General features: G+C 40.9%; 1 protein-coding gene across 1 annotated transcript; it reads right to left on the bottom strand.

Moving 5' to 3' along the window:
• Positions 1–1800: 1800 nt before the first annotated feature.
• Positions 1801–19829, bottom strand: LOC115198186 (phospholipid scramblase 2). The gene is made up of 8 exons (XM_029759949.1): positions 19702–19829; positions 11328–11407; positions 7013–7371; positions 6814–6856; positions 6467–6687; positions 5450–5611; positions 5091–5252; positions 1801–4934 (listed from the first exon to the last, which is right to left on the bottom strand). The coding sequence occupies exons 2-8, from the start codon at positions 11338–11340 to the stop codon at positions 4875–4877; spliced, it is 1020 nt and encodes a 339-aa protein (XP_029615809.1). The 5' UTR covers positions 11341–11407; positions 19702–19829; the 3' UTR covers positions 1801–4874.
• Positions 19830–20725: the final 896 nt, after the last annotated feature.

Here is a 20725-nt window from a genome sequence, read left to right as displayed (position 1 = left end):
CCTATTTACACTTTGTAGTAAATTTTGGCACTAGAATAACTGATTCATATGGATGCTGTTTTCAAAGGTATTCCTTGCTTCTTAAAAGCAGTCACTCTTTAAAGTAGTCCATTTAGTTCTGTGTCAATTTTAAAGCTACAAACAGATGTGCAACTTGTATGAAGGCACTGGCTGGCTCATGGCTTGGATCCCTGCCTTGCAAAACCAAGGGGTTTTGGGTTCAAACCTCACCTTTTGCTTCAGTCAATGTTTCTGCAACTGTCGATGTCTCACACATGAAAATAAGTACAATTTATGTGGAGGCAGTAGCTCTGGGGTTTGGTCCCTCCCTTGTAACCCAAAGGGTTTTGGTTCAATCTCATCTCTTCTGCAACTATTGATGTCAAACATAGAAATGTCAAATCAAAAATGTTAAGGAGTCTGTAGCTCCCATCCAAGAGGTTATGGGTTTGATCCTTGTCCTTTATAGACTACTGCAACTGTCAAATTTACAAAGAAAAGTGTAAGAAGTGTGAAGGAGTCTGTTGCTCTGGTGAAAAGATCTCGACCCATAAGCACGGGGTTGTAGGTTCGAACCTGGCACTGGAGCATGGTTATGTGGACAACATGGACTCCTGGTCAGTGAGCCATGGCTTCAAAGATGGCTGAAGGGTGCAACATGTAGGGGGGTTAAATCCTGGGGTTCCCCCATGCAATTCCAAAACAGTAATGAGCAGTGGTTATGGGGGAAAATTCCCAGAAAAAGGTGGATTCTTAAATACAGGTATGCTTGATTCAAAAATGGAAGTAGCCACATTTTTCAGGAAATTTCCCCCATAACTGCTGCTTTCCAAGTATCAACCCCGATTAGTCTTCCAACCACCGCAAAGTCAACACAACCACACTCAAGTGCCAAGGCTGGGATCTAACCCACATCAGGATTCAGAGGCAAGCTCCTTACACCTGTGCCACTTATTCCTTCACACATTTCTTCCTGGTCAGAAGCAGAACCCACAACAAAACACCAGAGCCAGGCTTTTATTAACAAGTTGACAAATACTGTCTTAGCGCTGTCAGCAATTCTGAGATGGCATTCAAGGTTTAATGCTGTAGATGTCGACTCTGGAAACTACCTCTACATGTCAAGCGAGCTACTACTCGGGTCGGATTGAATCCCACCCCAACTTTGAAATTAGCTGAGGTTGGACATGAACTGAGATTGGACAAATATTGCATGTCCTTTCCTCCCGTTCTAAAAAAAAAAACAAGAAGCAGAGGTTTCAAGGAGAGCAAAATATTTCCTGCTGATGGGTCCAGAAGTCGAGGACAGAACAAAAAAAACAAGGAAAGGCTGAGGTGTAGGTTTAATTAGTTGCATTATACTGTAAATCCTCCGGGTGGAGATTGCTTGCATAAAAGTAACCAATCACAGTTTCTGCCTCAGAACAAGATTGGTTTTCTTAAATCGATCTGCCATTTATTTTGACAAACAATTTGGAGTGAGGGTTTTTTTTGTATGTAAAAAAAACAAACATAACATTTGGAAAAGGTTCCCATGAAAATGTTAACAAAAATGGTACAAAACATCTCCACTTGCCCCAAAGCATTTAAATGTTTGACATATTTGCCTAATGCACACACCAAGCACTATCCACAAACAATGCAGCCTCTACACATCCGGGTGGCCTCCCAGAATTTTCAAATGTTCACCTCAACACATCTGTACGTGAACGAACGCCAGTTTGGCATAGAAGAACTACATCACTTCATATTTCACTACCCTATCCACTTGAATAAAATACAAAATAATAGCTAGCAAGATGGAGATCACAGAGGTTATTTTTAATGATTGCATTTTACAAGTGGCTAGTTTGCATCAGTCACTGCTGTTGCCTATGGTCAGGTTCTCAAGACTAAAAACACTGCGTAAAAAAGGGACAAACACCGTACCCCATGAAAACGTAGAAAATGCACTAGAAACACATCCATTGGCTATTTCCTTTATAGGGGTCATGCTTACACACAAACAGAACATTAAGCTATCACATACAGAGTACAGTAATGGCAATAATACAATCTCACCTTGTATAAAGTATAGCCTATATTAAATTGAAAAACAGCAATATGACACCATTTCAATGCTTCATGATAGTGGCTTTGGAGAAGTCATCGACAGATACTTTGTGAGTCCAAAATGGCTCGCCCAAAGTAGTACATTACAATAGGGAAACAATTTGGACATTTTGACAGTGAAGATAGTTGGGATGTAAAAAGGCACTTTTGTGAACCACAACCCCCCCCCCCCCCCACGTTATCCATTTAGACCATAGAGACTGATAGAGGATTCTTCTTTGTATCTGTCCCATTATGGCATCTGTGATATGGCATCTGTGAGCGCATGGGCATCTCCATTAAAGAGCTACTGAACACGTTGATTTGCACGTGTGTTTTGCTGTTGCTCATTAGAAAAATGTGATTTTAGTCTTGGAGGTGTGTTTCCTGACCGATTTGGTTAATGATGTTTGTCCCCCCATGAGACACTGCAGACGCAGAAGTCCATATAACTTCCTCAAAATCCCAAGAATGAATCTAAGATTCAACTCAAGAGATCTAATTGACGTTTTTGAAGAGGATGTTTTATTTTCTCAATTTTACATCTAACTAAAGGTGTTTGGTGCAGTATTTCGCAAGTTAAATATGCGACGTGTCGTCTTAAAGTCGGAGCTGCTGGACATGTCTCACTGTCTATGCTATTGGATAGAGAGCAATCAATGAAGCTGTTCACCCCATGTTAGTGGGCAAATGGACATCATCAAATCCCAACATTAATTTACCCATTGTTCCAAACTCAGTTTTAGACGAGACTGACTTTATGACCAAAATTATCCTATATACACTATGTAGTCAAGTTTGACACTAGAATAACTTACTCATATGGAAGCTGTTTTCAAAGCTCTTCCTTGCTTTTTAAAAGACAGTCACTCTTTAAAGCAGTCAATTTTCTTTGTCTACTCCTTCTATGAGTAAACAAATTGAAAGGGTACTGCAACCTGGAATGTGTTTAAACAGGTATAAAGCCAATATTTGCAATTTACTGTCACCTGCAGCTGTGGAATGTTTGCTTACGAGTATAATTAACTGGCTGACCCCTCCTGATGACCCAGATGAAATTATGTGATCCTTTAACCCATAGGAAGTCCCACCCAGTTAACTACTTCAACTGGTGAAAGTCCTCAATGGCACTGCCCATGCTAAAACAGGCTTTTGGTCACAAGAGTCCTCTATCCATCTCTATGGTAACTTGAGACACACCAATAAGCGACATAAAGGTTAAAGACTTAACGCTTTGTTCCAAGGACGACTACTCTTCGCAACATTTGCGCCACAGTTCCACTGAACTGTTAATTTACTCCTCCCAATCACATGGTAACATTCCAATGTCCATACTAGCATACTACTTAGAATGAATGAATGAATGTATTGGCCATGCATTCTAAGTAGTATGCAAGTGGACATTGAAACAGACATTCAAATCTGTTAAACAGCCATTAAGGATCTACGCCGGGTAAGTACAGTATACTTCCCAACACAATTGGTAAGGCATCCTTTCACTAATATAATAGCATGGTTACACAGGAAGGTAAAGTCTTTTCCTGACTCTTATTTTCCAGGCTGTTAGAGGCCAACCGCCTGACCTCAATGTTCAGTAATGTTCTCTCCCACCCACTATTTCCCTCTATCTACCCACATCTCTTTTTCCGGTTTCCCCCTCTTCCTTTCGGTTTCTACTGGCAGATTTCATCTCTAGAGAAGAAAAAAGGAGTGACAGTCTCCATAGCAACCGAACAGACCATGCACACCGCAAACAATGCACAAAGTCAGGGAGACAAGCCAAGAGAAAAGAGGCAGGGAAAGAGCAGCCTCGTTGACCTCTACCGCATGTGCTGTAGCCAACTCTTCTGTGTGGCATGACAACATAGTTACACATACTGTATGAGACAAGGCTAGAGAAAGAGCACTTTAGAATACATAAACATATCTGCAACTATCCGATTTTCCTACACATTTAGCACAAGCATTCCTAGTCAGAATGAGCCTTCTCCCATTACTGGTAGTGTCCCAGTCTTTCAAACGACTAGTTTTCACCATAGCTCATAAGTATGGTTATGTGCATGATCGTCTTACAAAATATGATACGGTGGCTAATAACACCATAGCTGGTTAGTTACTATAGTATTGTACATGCAAATTCTACAATCTCTTTATAAGTACTAGACTAAATCATGAAATTACCAAGATCACTACAGTAATACTGGCTGGTTCAGGTTTAGAAAGATGGACATGTATTAACATATACATTTGTCTTATGAATGACATGTTGATGCTAAATATCAATGCAAAACAGAAATCACAAAATGTAGTGCCTAATATTTCTTCTTAAACTGTATGTTATTCAAGTGGTTGCCATGGTTGTCACCCAAAAAAAATCTGGAATGTAGATTTAAGAATGTCAATTTAGGTTGATATAAAACTGGTACTTTTCCATCTATACTGTACTGAAACCCACACTACAGATAAAATAAATCAATTTTAAAAGAAAACATATGAAGAAGAAAAAAAAAAGAAAACCTTGCTGATTCTTACATTTGGACGGATAGACAGAAACAGTCCAGAAAGGCAATTTTGGCGCAAAGGAAAGCTCATCGTCAGATAAGGTCTCACGCTGTGTTTCACAAAAAGAGTTCTGGGACTGGCATGGAATGGCAGCTTCCTCTAAGCTTCGGAATAAGGAAGGAGTTTCATCCGGAATCTGAAAAAAAAGCGGGTTCCGCACAGGACCCGAAAAACAGAGTGCATTGAATCAAGCGCTCGGTCTTTCCCTCCTTTCTCCTTTGTTACGAGAAGACTGTGTTGCGCTGGTTCATGTCGCCGACCTTCTCGAAGAACATGAAATCCTATGAAGCGAAATAGAGGAAAGAAAATGTCAACGAAATTTCCTCCAACAAATGCACATCTTATTAGCTCAGTGATAGGCCTTACTCATCACGTTCTGTGATTAGAAAAATCTACATTTGAATTGAATATATCTTTATTTAAACAGACGGACTCACAATGAGGAAGCAGGCGCCCATGAGCACGGCCTTCATCTTGACGTCCATGTCCAGGGGGAACTGGATGCCAAAGTTGTCTGTGTCGGTGAAGACCTCCTTTAGCAGGCCACTCCACTGCTTACTGATGCGGCCGATGGGCTTGCCTCCATCTTTCCCCGTCAGCTAAGATTGGATGGGTGTGTAGACTTTAATACAATGCTAATTTTTCCACCTTGCCTGATAAGCAACAAACTTTTCTAGTCTACAAGGTGGATTTATATTTGCTAGAGAAAAATAGTCAACCCGATGGAAGCTGAACTCCCAAGTGCCTCCATTGGATGACATGAAGTGGTTTCACCCCCGGGTTTATGACCCCTCACCTCAAAGTTGACATCCCCGCAGCAGTTGCATGCGAAGCAGGGTCCCTCCAGCTTCATCACGGTCTCCTTGTTGGCCCCCTTGATGGAGAACTTGGGCACACAGGGGTTCCAGTCCTGGGACACATAGCCTATGGTGGTGCCAGGCGGGGCTTGGACCTCGAGCTGGGGGACACACGCATCGCAAATTAGAAAGGTATTTGACCGTGCTTAAAAATAAATTAATAAAAAAAATATTTAAAAAATCTATATTTAAATAATGTTTTATTTTATTATTATTATTTTTTTTTAAATCAGGCTTTGGTCCTAACATTGTGGCTTGAATAGCAGGTGCTTTGGTTACTGCAAAACTCGCATCGACATGAAATATGGCACTGATTTGAGAAGTGCATTGGTGTATTCTATTGGCTTAGCAACCATTGCAAAGACAAAGGTACCATGCTTCACATGGTAACAGTGGGGCTATGTCTCCATAGATGCTGAATTAATGTGTGAAAGTGCAGTCAGAAGGGACGTTGACATCTCATGGGAATGTACTGTAGTTAGCCTTCCAGCAATGTGATTCAATAGAGCTTAAAAGGTGAAGTGATGGCACTAGATCATTACAGTCAGAGAGGGTTTGGACTGACAAAGGACCATTCAGTGTCATTCATAAGTCTTTACAAAGCACAGGGACTGGGGAGACGTTAGGACAATCCAAAATGGCTTCCAGTCCAATAGTTTGCATACTTTTATTACCACTTTTTAGCAAAATTGTATGTACAATGCTAACCTGAGGGTAAATAAACCAATTGCATTTTAGGTACCCTGTCCCTTTACTACTAACGTTAAGACTCAACATGATGATTTTGTGTGTGTGTATATATATATAAATAACACAAAAAAATCATCATGTTGAGTCTTAATATGTTAGGATATATCGTCGTTCTTATATTTCCCCCCCCCCCCCCTCATGGTTGGGGTCCTGTTTATATAGTCAAAGTAATGAAATATTTGTCAGCGTTCAGCATGCCATCATACCTCCTGCAGGCAGCAGGGGCACCAGCAAGAGGCACAGCGGAAGGGTCGTATGAGGCGGATGACCTCACGGTCCATGTTGTCCTTGATCTTCATGTCGAAGCTGCGCAGGGCACCGCAGCAGTTGCGGGTGCAGCAGTCGTTCTTCTCTTTGGCCTTGTAGATCTTCTGACCAAGGCTGTTCTTGATCTCGTACTGGTTGTTGGTCTCAAAGCCGATGAACGCTGAGGAGAGGAAAACAGAGGGAGAAGAAAGAGGGGAGGGGATGGTGAGAGGCGAGTTAAAAAACGGTGGTCATTTTACCAGCTTTCGTCCTGATCTCTATACTAAGAGAAGACGAGCAAGCTCACCTTCCAGCAACTCCACTTTTTGGTGTATAAGGATCTGGTCAATCTGAAACATGGAAAACACAGAAGAGAGAGAGAGCGATAGATATGGATAGAGAGAATGGAAGAAAAACCCCAGCATTTACACTGTGACAACAGATGATGTTGGTGAAATCAGTGGATTTGACAACCTGTTATGTCACTCCTCCCCAGCCTAACCTACCTGTGTTAGGTACTCCAGACCAGGTGGAACTCCAACTGGCACAACTCCTGCAGGGGCTGGGGAGATGGCTGCATGAGGCCCTGAGTTAGGCGCACCGTATTCGGGCCCGGGACCACCATAGCCTGGGCTAGGACCCATCTGAGGTGCACCATATTCAGGCATGGGCATAGGACCTGGGCCCTGGCCTACTGGTCCAGGTTGGTACATAACTGGGTGGCCTGGCTGGGGTTGTTGGTGGTTGTAACCCATATGGAAGCCAACCGGTGGTGGAGCTTGGTTAGGGTCACCATACCCCCCCTGAGGAACAGGGTAAGGGGCCATGGAGTAACTTCCAGGACCTTGGTGAGGGGATGGGTAACCTATAGGAGGAAATACATAAATATATTCATATAAATAGAAAGCTAAACATTAATGTGGAGTTATAGATGCAAGTATGTGGGGTGTGTGAACTGGTGGCTCATGAAGTATATTGGAGATTCTACATAAAATAAATGACTCTTTTGCTTAACAAAAATGGGCCGCATTGTTAGACATAAAATGGATTCCCAACACCACACCCCTGTTTCAAAGGAAACTGCAAGGAACAAAAGTATTGTATTCAGCAAACTCAGTCGCCACATGATTATCCCAATAATCATCACACACAGTTCACATCAACATAGTCAGCCTTTTATACGCCAAGCTCTGGTTTCAAATTCTTATCTCGAATACTTTGAAATAACATTATACAAATCCTGGGGGGGGGGGGGGTGTACCCAGGGGGCATTGCACTATGGTGCAACAGGATAATTAGGGATTTGTTGCCAAGAATCAGCTGTAGGCCTGCTCTCCTCCTGCTCAGAATCTAATTCCAGTTAAAGCATCTCTACCACTGCTTACTATTCTCATCAGGCAGTGGATGGACTGCTATAGACAGACATTCAGTATGGCTACAGGAAAATAACACATTCAAATCTGTCTGACTGCAATGGTGGGAAGTAAACTGTAATCATAAATATAACCCATGCAAAAAGATAATGTTAAAAACACAGCATACTCAAAACAAAAACAGTCCTCTTGGAGCAAGCTTTCAGCCACCATTTCAGTCAGATAAAACCGGTTTCTGGTTTGTAAAGTTAAGAAAAACAGTTGCTAGTTAACCTCTCTGGGATATGTGGGACGCCTCAACAACAGCCAGTGAAATTGCAGGGCGCCAAATTCAAAACAACAAAACTCTCATAATTCAAATTCCTCAAACATACAAGTATTATACACCATTTTAAAGCTTAACTTCTTGTTAATCCAGCCACAGTGTCTGATTTCAAAAAGACTACGGCGAAAGCATACCATATGATTATGTTAGGTCAGCACCTAGTCACAAAAAAACCAGCAATTTTCCAGCCAAAGAGAGGAGTCACAAAAAGCAGAAATAGATCAAATTAATCACTAACCTTTGATGATCTTCATCAGATGGCACTCATATGACTTCTTGTTACACAATACATGTATGTTTTGTTCGATAAAGTTCATATTTATATCAAAAATCTCAGTTTACATTGGCGCGTTATGTTCAGTAATGTTTGCCTCTAATACATCCAGTGATTTTGCAGGGAGCCACATCAATTTACAGAAATACTCATCATAAACGTTGATATAAGATACAAGTGTTTTACATAGAATTAAAAGATACACTTCTCCTTAATGCAACTGCTGTGTCAGATTTCAAAAAAGCTTTACGGCAAAAGCACACAATGCAATAATCTGAGTACAGCGCTCAGACACCAAAACAAGCCATACAGATACCCGCCATGTTGGAGTCAACAAAAGTCATAAATAGCATTATAAATATTCACGGAATCCCAGTTCCACAATAAATGTTTGTTTTGTTTCGATAGTCCATATTTATGTCCAAATACCTTCTTTTTGTTTGCGCGTTCAGTTCACTATTCCAAATGCAGAATGCGCATGCCAGACGAAGTCCAGACAAAAAAAATAAAAAAAGTTGCATTACAGTTTGTAGAAACATGTCAAATGATGTATAGAATCAATCTTTAGGATGTTTTTATCATAAATCTTCAATAATATTCCAACCGGACAATTTCTTTGTCTTCAGAAATTAAAAGGAACTCAGCTCGCACTCACGGCTGCGCGCATGGCTGAGCTCATGCCAATTTTCCAGACACCTGATTCCAATAGCTTTTATTCTCTCCACATTCACAGTAGAAGCCTGAAACAACGTTCTAAAGACTGTTGACATCTAGTGGAAGCCTTAGGAAGTGCAATATGACCCCACAGACACTGTACATTGGATAGGCAATCACTTGAAAAATTACAAACCTCAGATTTCCTGGTTGGATTTTTCTCAGGTTTCTGCCTGCCATATGAGTTCTGTTATACTCACAGACATCATTCAAACAGTTTTAGAAACTTCAGAGTGTTTTCTATCCAAATCTACTAATACTATGCATATCCTAGCTTCTGGGCCGGAGTAGCAGGCAGTTTACTCTGGGCACCTTATTCATCCAAGCTACTCAATACTGCCCCCAGATCCCAAAGAAGTTAAGGTGTATTTTATTTTTTATTTCACCTTTATTTAACCAGGTAGGCTAGTTGAGAACAAGTTCTCTTTTGCAACTGTGACCAGGCCAAGATAAAGCATAGCAATTAGACACATACAACAACACAAGAGTTACACATGGAATAAACAACAGTCAATAATACAGTAGAACAAAAGAAGTGTATATACAGAGAGTGCAAATGAGGTAAGATAAGGGAGTTAAGGCAATAAATAGGCCATGGTGGTGAAGTAATTACAATATAGCAATTAAACACTGGAATGGTAGATGTGCAGAAGATGAATGTGCAAGTAGGGATACTGGGGTGCAAAGGAGCAAGATAAATAAATAACTAAAGTATGTGGAGGAGGTAGGTAGATAGGCTATTTACAGGTGCAGTGATCTGTGAGCTGCTCTGACAGCTGGTGCTTAAAGCTAGTGAGGGAGATATGAGTCTCCACTAGTATAACTAGTGTACTAAAGTAGTTTGTTTATAATATCTAGAAGACGATGTTTGACAGTTACTAGAACACTTCCTGCCCATCAGTGGTTTCATAAATACACACCACGTCTGTGTTGACACCTCAGTGAACCAACATCCATGTGACTATGGGTTGGTGTGAACTGCTGCCCACACCCACCCAGACACACAGTGGAAATATGTGTACTTGTTTTTATATTCCTCTCTCAACACTCAAAACGACTTTTGTATTACCTCAAGGTTCATATACACTATACTGTCAATTAGAGCATTAGTGTACCAAATATTGAAATCTGACTGGGTATGTTAAAAGCCGACTATTACAGACAAGCGTATTTCCTTATTTACGATCAAACTCGCCACACTTAAGTTAACCTCAGTTCCCAGGCCAAAAATGTCTGCCTGTTAGCAGGCCAGTACCCTGACTCAGTGGTTAAACAAGTTATTGAGGGACGGTCAGGGTAGAGACAAACAAAGGCTCCTAACATGAGTCCCTAATGTATTTTGCTAGTCATTTGACTTGTAAATGGAAGAACGCATCCAGTCAGACAGTAATGGAGCGTCTTGTTTCCTGACTGCAACCTGGTAGGAGAAGCCCTCTTAAAAACTAGTGCCTGTGACAAATATCTCCCTTTGTAGGAAGACATCATTTTGGGGTTGTATGAATCACAGTGCAGGTGTCATTTTACATTGGATTGTTTTTTTTTTTTTTACCAGCATCTGAAAAATTAAAGATGCGCGCAGAGCAACCCACTGAATAGTAGACCCATCACTACCTCCAAGGAAGGAAAACAGACCAAGTTAACTAGCTTTTTACTGAGAAATTCCCCCCAGATTACAGACACACCTACAACAAGAATGGAAAGGTTCATAGCATAGACGTTAGCACGTTTTCCTTTTGTAAACAACTGAATGGAAAAATACAACAAAAAAATTGGCCAGGCAAAGAACATTTGTCATTACGTATTTAAAATGTATCAACATTTGAATTTATTAAAGACATGTGTGGGGGGGATTCTTCGAGAGTATGACCCATTTCAAACATCCTCTCTATTTGAACACTTTTTGGGAGGGTAAGGTTTCAGTGGCCGGCCTCGAGGAATGTGGAGTAGGTGAAGTTATCCATTTATTCAGGAGACTCAACCAAACAAAATTCACACTCACGAGTTAGTGGTGGCAAACAGAATCACATTAACAATATGAACACATGCAAAAAGTTATCATGCAAAGACGCAATTTATGAGGACAACAACCCAGTATAATATCTAAAGCAACAGAGACGTAGAGAAGAAAACATTACCTGGGGCTGACATGATGACTTAGTTACTGGACGCAAAGGCGAAACAGGCAGACTTCCTCTGTTGTTCACTACCGGGATAGCTATGAGACAAAGAGAAAATGAGAGGGTCGGTGGGCGTGTGCTAGGAAAAGCAGAGGGGGGGGGGGGGGGGGGGGGGGGGGGGGGTTAATGACACTAAACATGTCCACCAGTCTAGACAATCTATTCACAACACGGCCGCTATTAAAAAAAGGGAACTTTCTCCGCTAATATTCTCAAACATAAAATCCTAAACATGCATAAGTGAATTTGCCACTCAATGTTCTACAAGCATGTGGATAGGCAACATGGTTGATGATACACAGCACACACACACCAAGTCTTTCTTTGAAGCTTCAAGGTGTATGGGGGATATCAGCAGAGGCTGGTGGGAGGAGCAATAGGAGGACAGACTCAGTGTAATGGCTGGAATGGTATCAAACATGGAAAACACGTTTGACTATGTTCCATTCCAGCCATTGGAATGAGCCTGTCCTCCTATTGCTCCTCCCACCAGCCTCCACTGGAGGATAGGTGTGATGAGTCAGAGGTCAACCATTTTCTACTGTGCATTTTTGATCGGGTTCAAGTCAGAGCTTTGTCCCGAAGCCACTCCTGCGTTCTCTTGGCTGTGTGCTTAGGGTCGTTGTCCTGGAGCAGGTTTTCATTAAGGATCCCTCTGTACTTCGCTCCATTCATCTTTCCCCTCGATCCTGACTAGTCTCCCAGTCCCTGCCGCTGAAAAAACATCCCCACAGCATGATGCTGCAACCACCATGCTTCACCGTAGGGATGGTGCCAGGTTTCCTCCAGATGTGACGCTTGGCATTCAGGCCAGAGTTCAATCTTGGTTTCATCAGACCAAAGAATCTTGTTTCTCAGGTCAGAGTCCTTTTAGGTGCTATTTGGCAAACTCCAAGCAGGCTGTCATGTATATTTTACTGAGGAGTGGCTCCGTGGGCCACTACCATAAAGGCCTGATTGGTGGAGTGCTGCAGAGATGGTTGTCCTTCTGGAAGGTTCTCACATCTCCCCAGAGAAACTCTAGAGCTCTGGCAGAGTGCCCATCGGGTTCTTGGTCACCTCCCTGACAAAGGCCCTTCTCCCCCGATTGCTCAGTTTGGCCGGGCGGCCAGCTCTAGGAATAGTCTTGGTGGTTCCAAACTTCTTCCATTTAAGAATGATGGAGGCCACTGGGTTCTTGGGTACCCTTCCCCTGTGCCTCGACACAATCCTGTCTCAGAGCTCTACGGACACTTCCGTCGACCTCATGGCTTGGTTTTTGCTCTGACATGCACTGTCAACTGTGGGACCTTATAGACAGGTGTCCTTTTCCAAATCAAGGATGATCAAAGGAAACAGTACGCAGCGGAGCTCAATTGAGTCTCATAGCAAAGGGTCGGAATACTGTTTTCAGTTTCTCATTATGGGGTATTGTTTGTAGATTGATTAAATTACTCTAAAATTGAGGGGGAAAATGTAAGGCTTTAACATAAAATGTGGAAAAAGCGAAGGGGTCTGGATACTTTCTGAATGCACTGTATTACATTTGTTTTATTACTATTATTTCATTCCAAGTCCTCCTCTCATCTCTATAGAGCTGCTGTCTATGACGTCTGACAAAAATCAATATTTTAGTAGTTCGTCAAAGTAAATAAGGCATACTTGTATGATTGCTGAACTACCAATAACTTAGTTCATGTACTTTCAGGTAGAGATATTGTACCTCTCGAAACAACTGCAATCTATACTCGATCGCGTATTATTCTCTCTTTATTTCTCTGCCCTCACGCTAATCTAACATAGCAGGCGGGACAAGTAGGCGGGCAATGGATTATGGTCATTGAAGTTACCACTGAAATGTAATGGCAAAACGTAGATTTCCACCTAAATAGACATACCTTCAAGTAACTGATATTCATGTGTAGTTACATGATTCTGACATGCAAAAACGTGGTAGATTTGGAAAGACGACATCTGGGAGATGAGGAAATGATCAGAAGATAGGATATACAATTCAGAATACACAAGACCAAACACACAATAACATTTTTTATTTTGAAAGTCATCTTTCATTGACAAGCTATAAGTGATTTATTGATTCCCAGAGCTGGAAACAGATGGATTCAACAACATGTGAACGATATCAGAAAAAAAGGGATTGATAGACTTAACTAGAAATGGGCAGATGTTTTAGTAAGTGGTGTCAGGTGAGGTCACGGGACGTTTCCAAGTGTCCCAAAACCTCTCCAAAGTGGCATATGTCTGTAAATTAGACAATCCCAGTGCTATTACATATTTGCAATCCCTAAATGGTATTAAAACAACATTTCTATCATATCAACCTCACTCAAAACATTGTGATGGTGTTATGGGGTATACAGGGTACATTCAAGTGTCCTTTTAACCTCTCCAAAGTGTCCAAATGTGGTAATAGCAATGTTTTTGCACACTGGGTGTGCCTAAAAGTGAATTGTTTACTATAAAAACTAAAACAAACCAACCATTCTCAAACATTGTTCAAATCAAATTGTATTTGTCACATACACACGGTTAGCAGATGTTAATGTGAGTGTAGCGAAATGCTTGTGCTTCTAGGTCCAACAGTGCAGCAATATCTAACAAATTCACCACTACCTTACATGTGTAACGGGATGGAAAAAAAATATGTACATATAAATATATGGACGAGCGATGGCTGTGCGGCATAGGCATGACGCAATAGTTGGTATGAAATACAGTATATACACAGTGGGGGGAAAAAAGTATTTGATCCCCTGCTGATTTTGTACGTTTGCCCACTGACAAAGAAAGGATCAGTCTATAATTTTAATGGAAGGGTTATTTGAACAGTGAGAGACAGAATAACAAAAATATCCAGAAAAACGCATGTCAGAAATGTTATAAATTGATTTGCATTTTAATGAAGGAAATAAGTATTTGACCCCCTTTCAATCAGAAAGATTTCTGGCTCCCAGGTGTCTTTTATACAGGTAACGAGCTGAGATTAGGAGCACACTCTTAATCTGTTGGGGACAGGGGGCAGTATTTGCACGGCCGGATAGAATATGCATATAATTAGTAGATTTGGATAGAAAACACTAACGTTTCTAAAACTGTTTGAATGGTGTCTGAGTATAACAGAACTCATATGGCAGTCAAAACCCTGAGACAAATCCTAACAGGAAATGGAAATCTGATGTGTGGAATCACTTCAAGCCTTTGCCATTGAAACACACAGGGACTTAATCATTTAGCACTTCCTAAGGTTTCCACTAGATGTCAACAGTCTTTACAAAGTGGTTTGAGTCTTATGGTAGAAACTGACCCAAAGAGAGGCTTGGGAAGTTGGTCACAGGGGGAGGGCCATTACTACTATGACGCGGGCGCCCATGGGAACCCTTTTGTTCCGAAACGTTTAGTAAGACAATGCAATCGTCCGCCTTGAATATTATTGAAGCTCTGGTTGAAAAAGGCCCTAAAGATTTGTTATACAACGTTTGAACGAACGTAAATATATATTTTTTGCACATTCGTGACGACAAGTCCCGCGCGCTTCAGTGCATTATGAGTAGCCATCGGAACGCGCTAACAAGAAGGAACTATTGGGACATAAATTATTAACTTTTTCATACAAAACTACATTTGTTGTGGACCTGGGATTCCTGGAAGTGCCTTCTGATGAAGATAATGAAAGGGAATATTTACAATAGTATATTTGATTTTAGATGGTTCCAAGATGGCGCTAACATGAATCGCCTAGCCTATTTTTCTGAGCACACCACGTCTTTTATTGCAAAGTGTGATTTCCTAGTAAAGTTACTTTTAAATCTGGCAATGCGGTTGCATTCACGAGATGTTAATCTATAATTCTTTGAATGACAATATTACATTTTAACAATGTTTTCAAATAGTAATTTTGTAAATTGTAGCGCTGGCTCACGGAAGCATTTGAGGGACAATATTTTCTGAACGTCACGCGCCGATGTAAAATGCTGTTTTTATATATAAATATGAACTTTATCGAACAAAAAAATGCATGTATTGTGTAACTTGACGTCCTAGGAGTGTCATCTGATGAAGATTGTCATAGGTTAGTGCTGCATTTAGCTGTGTTTTGGGTATTTGTGATGCATCTAGTTGCTTTGAAAATGGCAGTGTGATTTTTTTTGGCAGGGTACTCTCCTAACATAATCTAATGTTTTGCTTTTGCTGTAAAGCCTTTTTGAAATCGGACAACGTGGTTCGATTCAGGAGAGGTGTATCTATAAAATGGTGTAAAATAGTCATATGTTTGAGAAATTGAAGTTATAGCATTTGAGGTTTTGTATTTCGCGCGACGCGATTCCACTGGCTGTTGACTAGGGTGGGACGCAAGCGTCCCACGTTCCCAGACAGGTTAAAGGGAGTGCTCCTAATCTCAGTCTGTTACCTGTATAAGACACCTGTCCACAGAAGCAATCAATCAGATTCCAAACTCTCCACCATGGCCAAGACCAAAGAGCTCTCCAAGGATGTCAGGGACAAGATTGTAGACCTACACAAGGCTGGAATGGGCTACAAGACCATCGCCAAGCAGCTTGGTGAGAAGGTGACAACATTTGGTGCGATTATTCGCAAATGGAAGAAACACAAAAGACCTGTCAATATCCCTCGGCCTGGGGCTCCATGCAAGATCTCACCTCGTGGAGTTGCAATGATCATGAGAACGGTGAGGAATCAGCCCAGAACTACACAGGAGGATCTTGTCATGATCTCAAGGCAGCTGGGACCATAGTCACCAAGAAAACAATTGGTAACACACTACGCCGTAAAGGACTGAAATCCTGCAGCGCCCGCAAGGTCCCCCTGCTCAAGAATACATATGCATGCCCGTCTGAAGTCTGCCAATGAACATCTGAATGTTTCAGAGGACAACTGGGTGAAAGTGTTGTGGTCAGATGAGACCAAAATGGAGCTCTTTGACATCAACTCAACTCGCCGTATTTGGAGGAGGAGGAATGCTGCCTATGACCCCAAGAACACCATCTCCACCGTCAAACATGGAGGTGGAAACATTATGCTTTGGGGGTGTTTTTCTGCTAAAGGGGACAGGACAACTTCACTGCATCAAAGGGATGATGGACGGGGCCATGTACCGTCAAATCTTGGGTGAGAACCTCCTTCCCTCAGCCAGGGCATTGAAAATGGGTCGCGGATGGGTATTCCAGCATGACAATGACCCAAAACACACGGCCAAGGCAACAAAGGAGTGGCTCAAGAAGAAGCACATTAAGGTCCTGGAGTGGCCTAGCCAGTCTCCAGACCTTAATCTCATAGAAAATCTGTGGAGGGAGCTGAAGGTTTGAGTTGCCAAATGTCAGCCTCGAAATCTTAATGACTTGGAGAAGATCTGCAAAGAGGAGTGGGACAAAATCCCTCCTGAGATGTGTGCAAACCTGGTGGTCAACTACAAGAAACGTCTGACTTCTGTGATTGCCAACAAGGGTTTTGCCACCAAGTACTAAGTCATGTTTTGCAGAGGGGTCAAATACTTATTTCCCTCATTAAAATGCAAATCATTTTAGAACATTTTTGACATGCGTTTTTCTGGATTTTTTTTGTTGTTATTCTGTCTCTCACTGTTCAAATAAACCTACTATTAAAATTATAGACTGATCATTTCTTTGTAAGTGGGCAAACGTACAAAATCAGCAGGGGATCAAATACTTTTTTCCCCCCACTGTACATATGAAATGGGTAATGTAGGATATGTAAACATTGTTAAAGTTACATTATTTAAAGTGAGTGATACCTTTATTAAATCCATTTATTAAAGTGGCCAGTGATTTGGGTCTGTATGTTGGCAGCAGTCTATGTTAGTGATGGCAGTTTAACAGTCTGATGGCCTTGAGATAGAAGCTGTTTTTCAGTCTCTCGGTTCCAGCTTTGATGTACCTGTACTGACCTTGCCTTCTGGATGATAGCGGGGTGAACAGGCAGTGGCTCAGGTGGTTGTTGTCCTTGATGATCTTTTTGGCCTTCCTGTGACATCGGGTGCTGTAGGTGTCCTGGAGGGCAGGTAGTGTGCCCCCGGTGATGCGTTGTGCAGACCGCACTACCATCTGGAGAGCCTTGGGGTTGAGGGCGGTGCAGTTGCCATACCAGGCGGTGATACAGCCCGACAGGATGCTCTCGATTGTGCATCTGTACAGGTGACAAGCCTAATTTCTTCAGCCTCCTGAGGTTGAAGAGGCGCTGTTGTGCCTTCTTCACCACGCAGTCTGTGTGGGTGGACCATATCAGTTTGTTCGTGATGTGTACGCAGAGGAATAAAATTTTTTTTAAATGTTTTAAACTTTCCACCTTCTCCACTTCTGTCCCGTCGATGTGGATAGCGGGGTGCTCCCTCTGCTGTTTCCTGAAGTCCATGACCATCTCCTTTGTTTTGTTGACATTGAGTGAGAGGTTGTTTTCCTGACACCACACTCCGAGTGACCTCACCTCCTCCCTGTAGGCTCTTGTAGTTGTTGGTAATCAAGCCCACTACTGTTGTGTCATCTGCAACCTTGATGATTGAGTTGGAGGCGTGCATGGCCACGCAGTCATGGGTGAACAGGGAGTACAGGAGGTTGTTGAGCATGCACCTTTGTGGGGCCCCAGTGTTGAGGATCAGCGAAGTGGAGATTTGTTTCCTACCTTCACCACCTGGGGGCGGCCCGTCAGAAAGTCCAGGACCCAATTGCACAGGGCAGGGTTGAAAGCCAGGGCCTTAAGCTTAATGATGAGCTTGGAGGGCACTATGGCATTGAACGCTGAGCTGTAGTCAATGAACAGCATTCTTACATAGTAGAGGTCGACCGATTATGATTTTTCAAAGCTGATGCCGATTATTGGAGGACCAAAAAAAGTATCTGCTTTTTTTTGGTCCTCCAATAAATCGGCATCAGCTTTGAAAAATCATAATTGTCATTCATTCATATATATAACAATTACAACAATACTGAATGAACGCTTATTTTAACTTAGTATAATACATCAATAAAATCAATTTAGCCTCAAATAAATAATGAAACATGTTCAATTTCGTTTAAATAATGCAAAAACAAAGTGTTGGAGAAGAAAGTAAAATTGCAATATGTGCCATGTAAAAAAGCTAACATTTAAGTTCCTTGCTCAGAACATATGAAAGACATAGATTTACATGAAAATATATTCATTGGCAATATTAACATCAAAGATAAATGTAGTAATAAACAGATTAGGAATATTGTTTGTGATACTACAATTCCCTCAGCAAGATTACTTTGGTCAAATATCTATGGTGATATACAATGGGGGAAAGCATGGAAAATTGCTAACAAATATTGTATCAGTAACAAAGTTTCATTTAAAACGTTACATAGAATTTAACCTGTGAAGCATGTTTTGGAAAGATTCAAGCTGAATATAACTGATTTCTGTGGAATGGAGGAGACCATTTTGCATTTGTTTTTTGCCTGTATTTATAGTAGAATGTTTTGGATTGACCTACAGAACTTTGTTACAAAAAAATAGGACTGGTTGTACTTTAATGGTTTTGATATGATTTATTTCAGAAATTGACATTTAAGATGTAGTATATTTAATTCAACTGCTAATAATACTAGGTAAATTTCATATTCACAAATGGTCTAATTCAAAACCTAACTTTTCACTTTATAAATGAGTTTAAACAATGGCACCACTACCTAAAATGAAAAACAAAAAGGCAATTAAAACGTGTATTATGAATATGATTTGTTTGTTTAGGATTCCTGGCAATGTAAATAGTTTGTTTCGATGCTTGTTTGCATGTGACTATTCCTCTGTTTTTAGATGTTTATTTTTAAAAATGATTACATTTTTTTTTTTTAAAGACAGCGTTCCCCCTATCTCTCCCTGTTGTTCAGTACAGCACCGTTTCCTTGAACGTTCCACAATGTAAAATTGTACTGAATGCACCCCTGATTTTTCGCTAGAGAAACTGCTCAATGTGCGTAGAGCTCAAAGAAAAAAAGTATGAAATGGGATTCAAGTAGTTGAACAGACGTTGGTCAATAAGTTGTTTTTAAAACCGAAATATAACCGACATTTTGATTAATCGCTCAGCACTACGTTCTGTAACTTTGTGCTATTGTTGCTGCAAATGTTGATCGTTAGCATTGTTTATATGAACACTGTACATATAAATGGCTATATTTTCCATTGTTCAATACCTCCAGAAACACGATGAAGAAAAGGTTGTAACCTAATGTTTTCAATCATGTTGAACACCCAAACAACTTTTCTAACCTTTGTGGTCCGTTGTCCTTTACATTAGTGGAAGTAAGGGAGGGAGATGGCAGGAATGTCTTACCTTTCAGATGACCAAAAAGGCGCTGTTTGGTGGTTCTTCACCCGAAAAACTGAGGACAATTAGAATAGTAAGAAATTCCTACTTGCTTGCCAGTCTTGTTTGCTATCGGCTACGTTCGTCTTCTTTTCCATACCCCGCCCCTTTAGGGGATGTCACAAGACCCATAATTGACCTAATTGTGTAAAGGAGGCAACGTTTTGTGGTATTTCTTTCTGCAACGTTGGAGAACATTTTCGTACTAAACGTTTGTATTATTACTATTATTGCAATTCCATATGACGTGATTCTAATGTTTTATAAAAAAATCTATACATCCTTCTTAAAAATGTTTTTAACAAAACATAAACAGATAAACACACACAGGATTTTTACGTTCAAAGAAATTTGAAAAGCTTAAGAGTATCAATTGATTTCAATACCTTCTTATTCTTACAGAGCATAGTATTCAATGTGGTAAAGTAATAATTTAAGCATGATTTAACATAGCCCTGGTTTGCGGAAAAAGGGGAGGAAAACATAGGCTAATGCTGCGTTCACAACCAAGTGGGAGGGTGTTAAGCTATTTACCACATATGACTGGGAAAAATCCACTTCAATGTCCCTTAACTGGTAATTATAATATTGGGAAACTTGTCTATCATACCTGAGCTCCAACCTCTTACACATGCTGCCCTTTGACGCGCCTACTAATGAAATGACCTCGATAGCAGCATTTTCTGCAGTTAAATGCAACAAAACGGTATTTTTAAAAACCTATCTATTTATATGATTTTTGAAAACTAATTTGTTTACAAACATGATATCTTTACTTTTAGTTCATGATTGACGTAGGTTGTGGGCCATTAGCCAATCAGCATTTCTCAACAAGTTCAGAGCACTGAATGCATCCAATTGGGTTTACGACTTCACAATTGGTAATTACCACCTTCCCACTTGGTTATGAATGCAGCATTATACTTGCTAGAAACTACCCTGTAAATGGCCGACAATTTTCAGTAGACAAAAACATTTGTAAGGCGGAGAC

Source organism: Salmo trutta, chromosome 8 (genome assembly GCF_901001165.1).
Source record: "Salmo trutta chromosome 8, fSalTru1.1, whole genome shotgun sequence".
NCBI lineage: Eukaryota > Metazoa > Chordata > Actinopteri > Salmoniformes > Salmonidae > Salmo > Salmo trutta.
The sequence above is the reverse complement of the archived record's forward strand: the minus strand, read 5'-3'. Positions and strand labels throughout refer to the sequence as shown.

Excerpts from the sequence above, each read along its gene's own strand:
- LOC115198186 (XM_029759949.1), bottom strand. Across the intron at positions 5,253-5,449 it reads GCGGGGATGTCAACTTTGAG|CTGACGGGGAAAGATGGAGG; the intron begins GTGAGGGGTCAT and ends ATCCAATCTTAG. Across the intron at positions 4,935-5,090 it reads TGGGCGCCTGCTTCCTCATT|GATTTCATGTTCTTCGAGAA; the intron begins GTGAGTCCGTCT and ends TTCGCTTCATAG.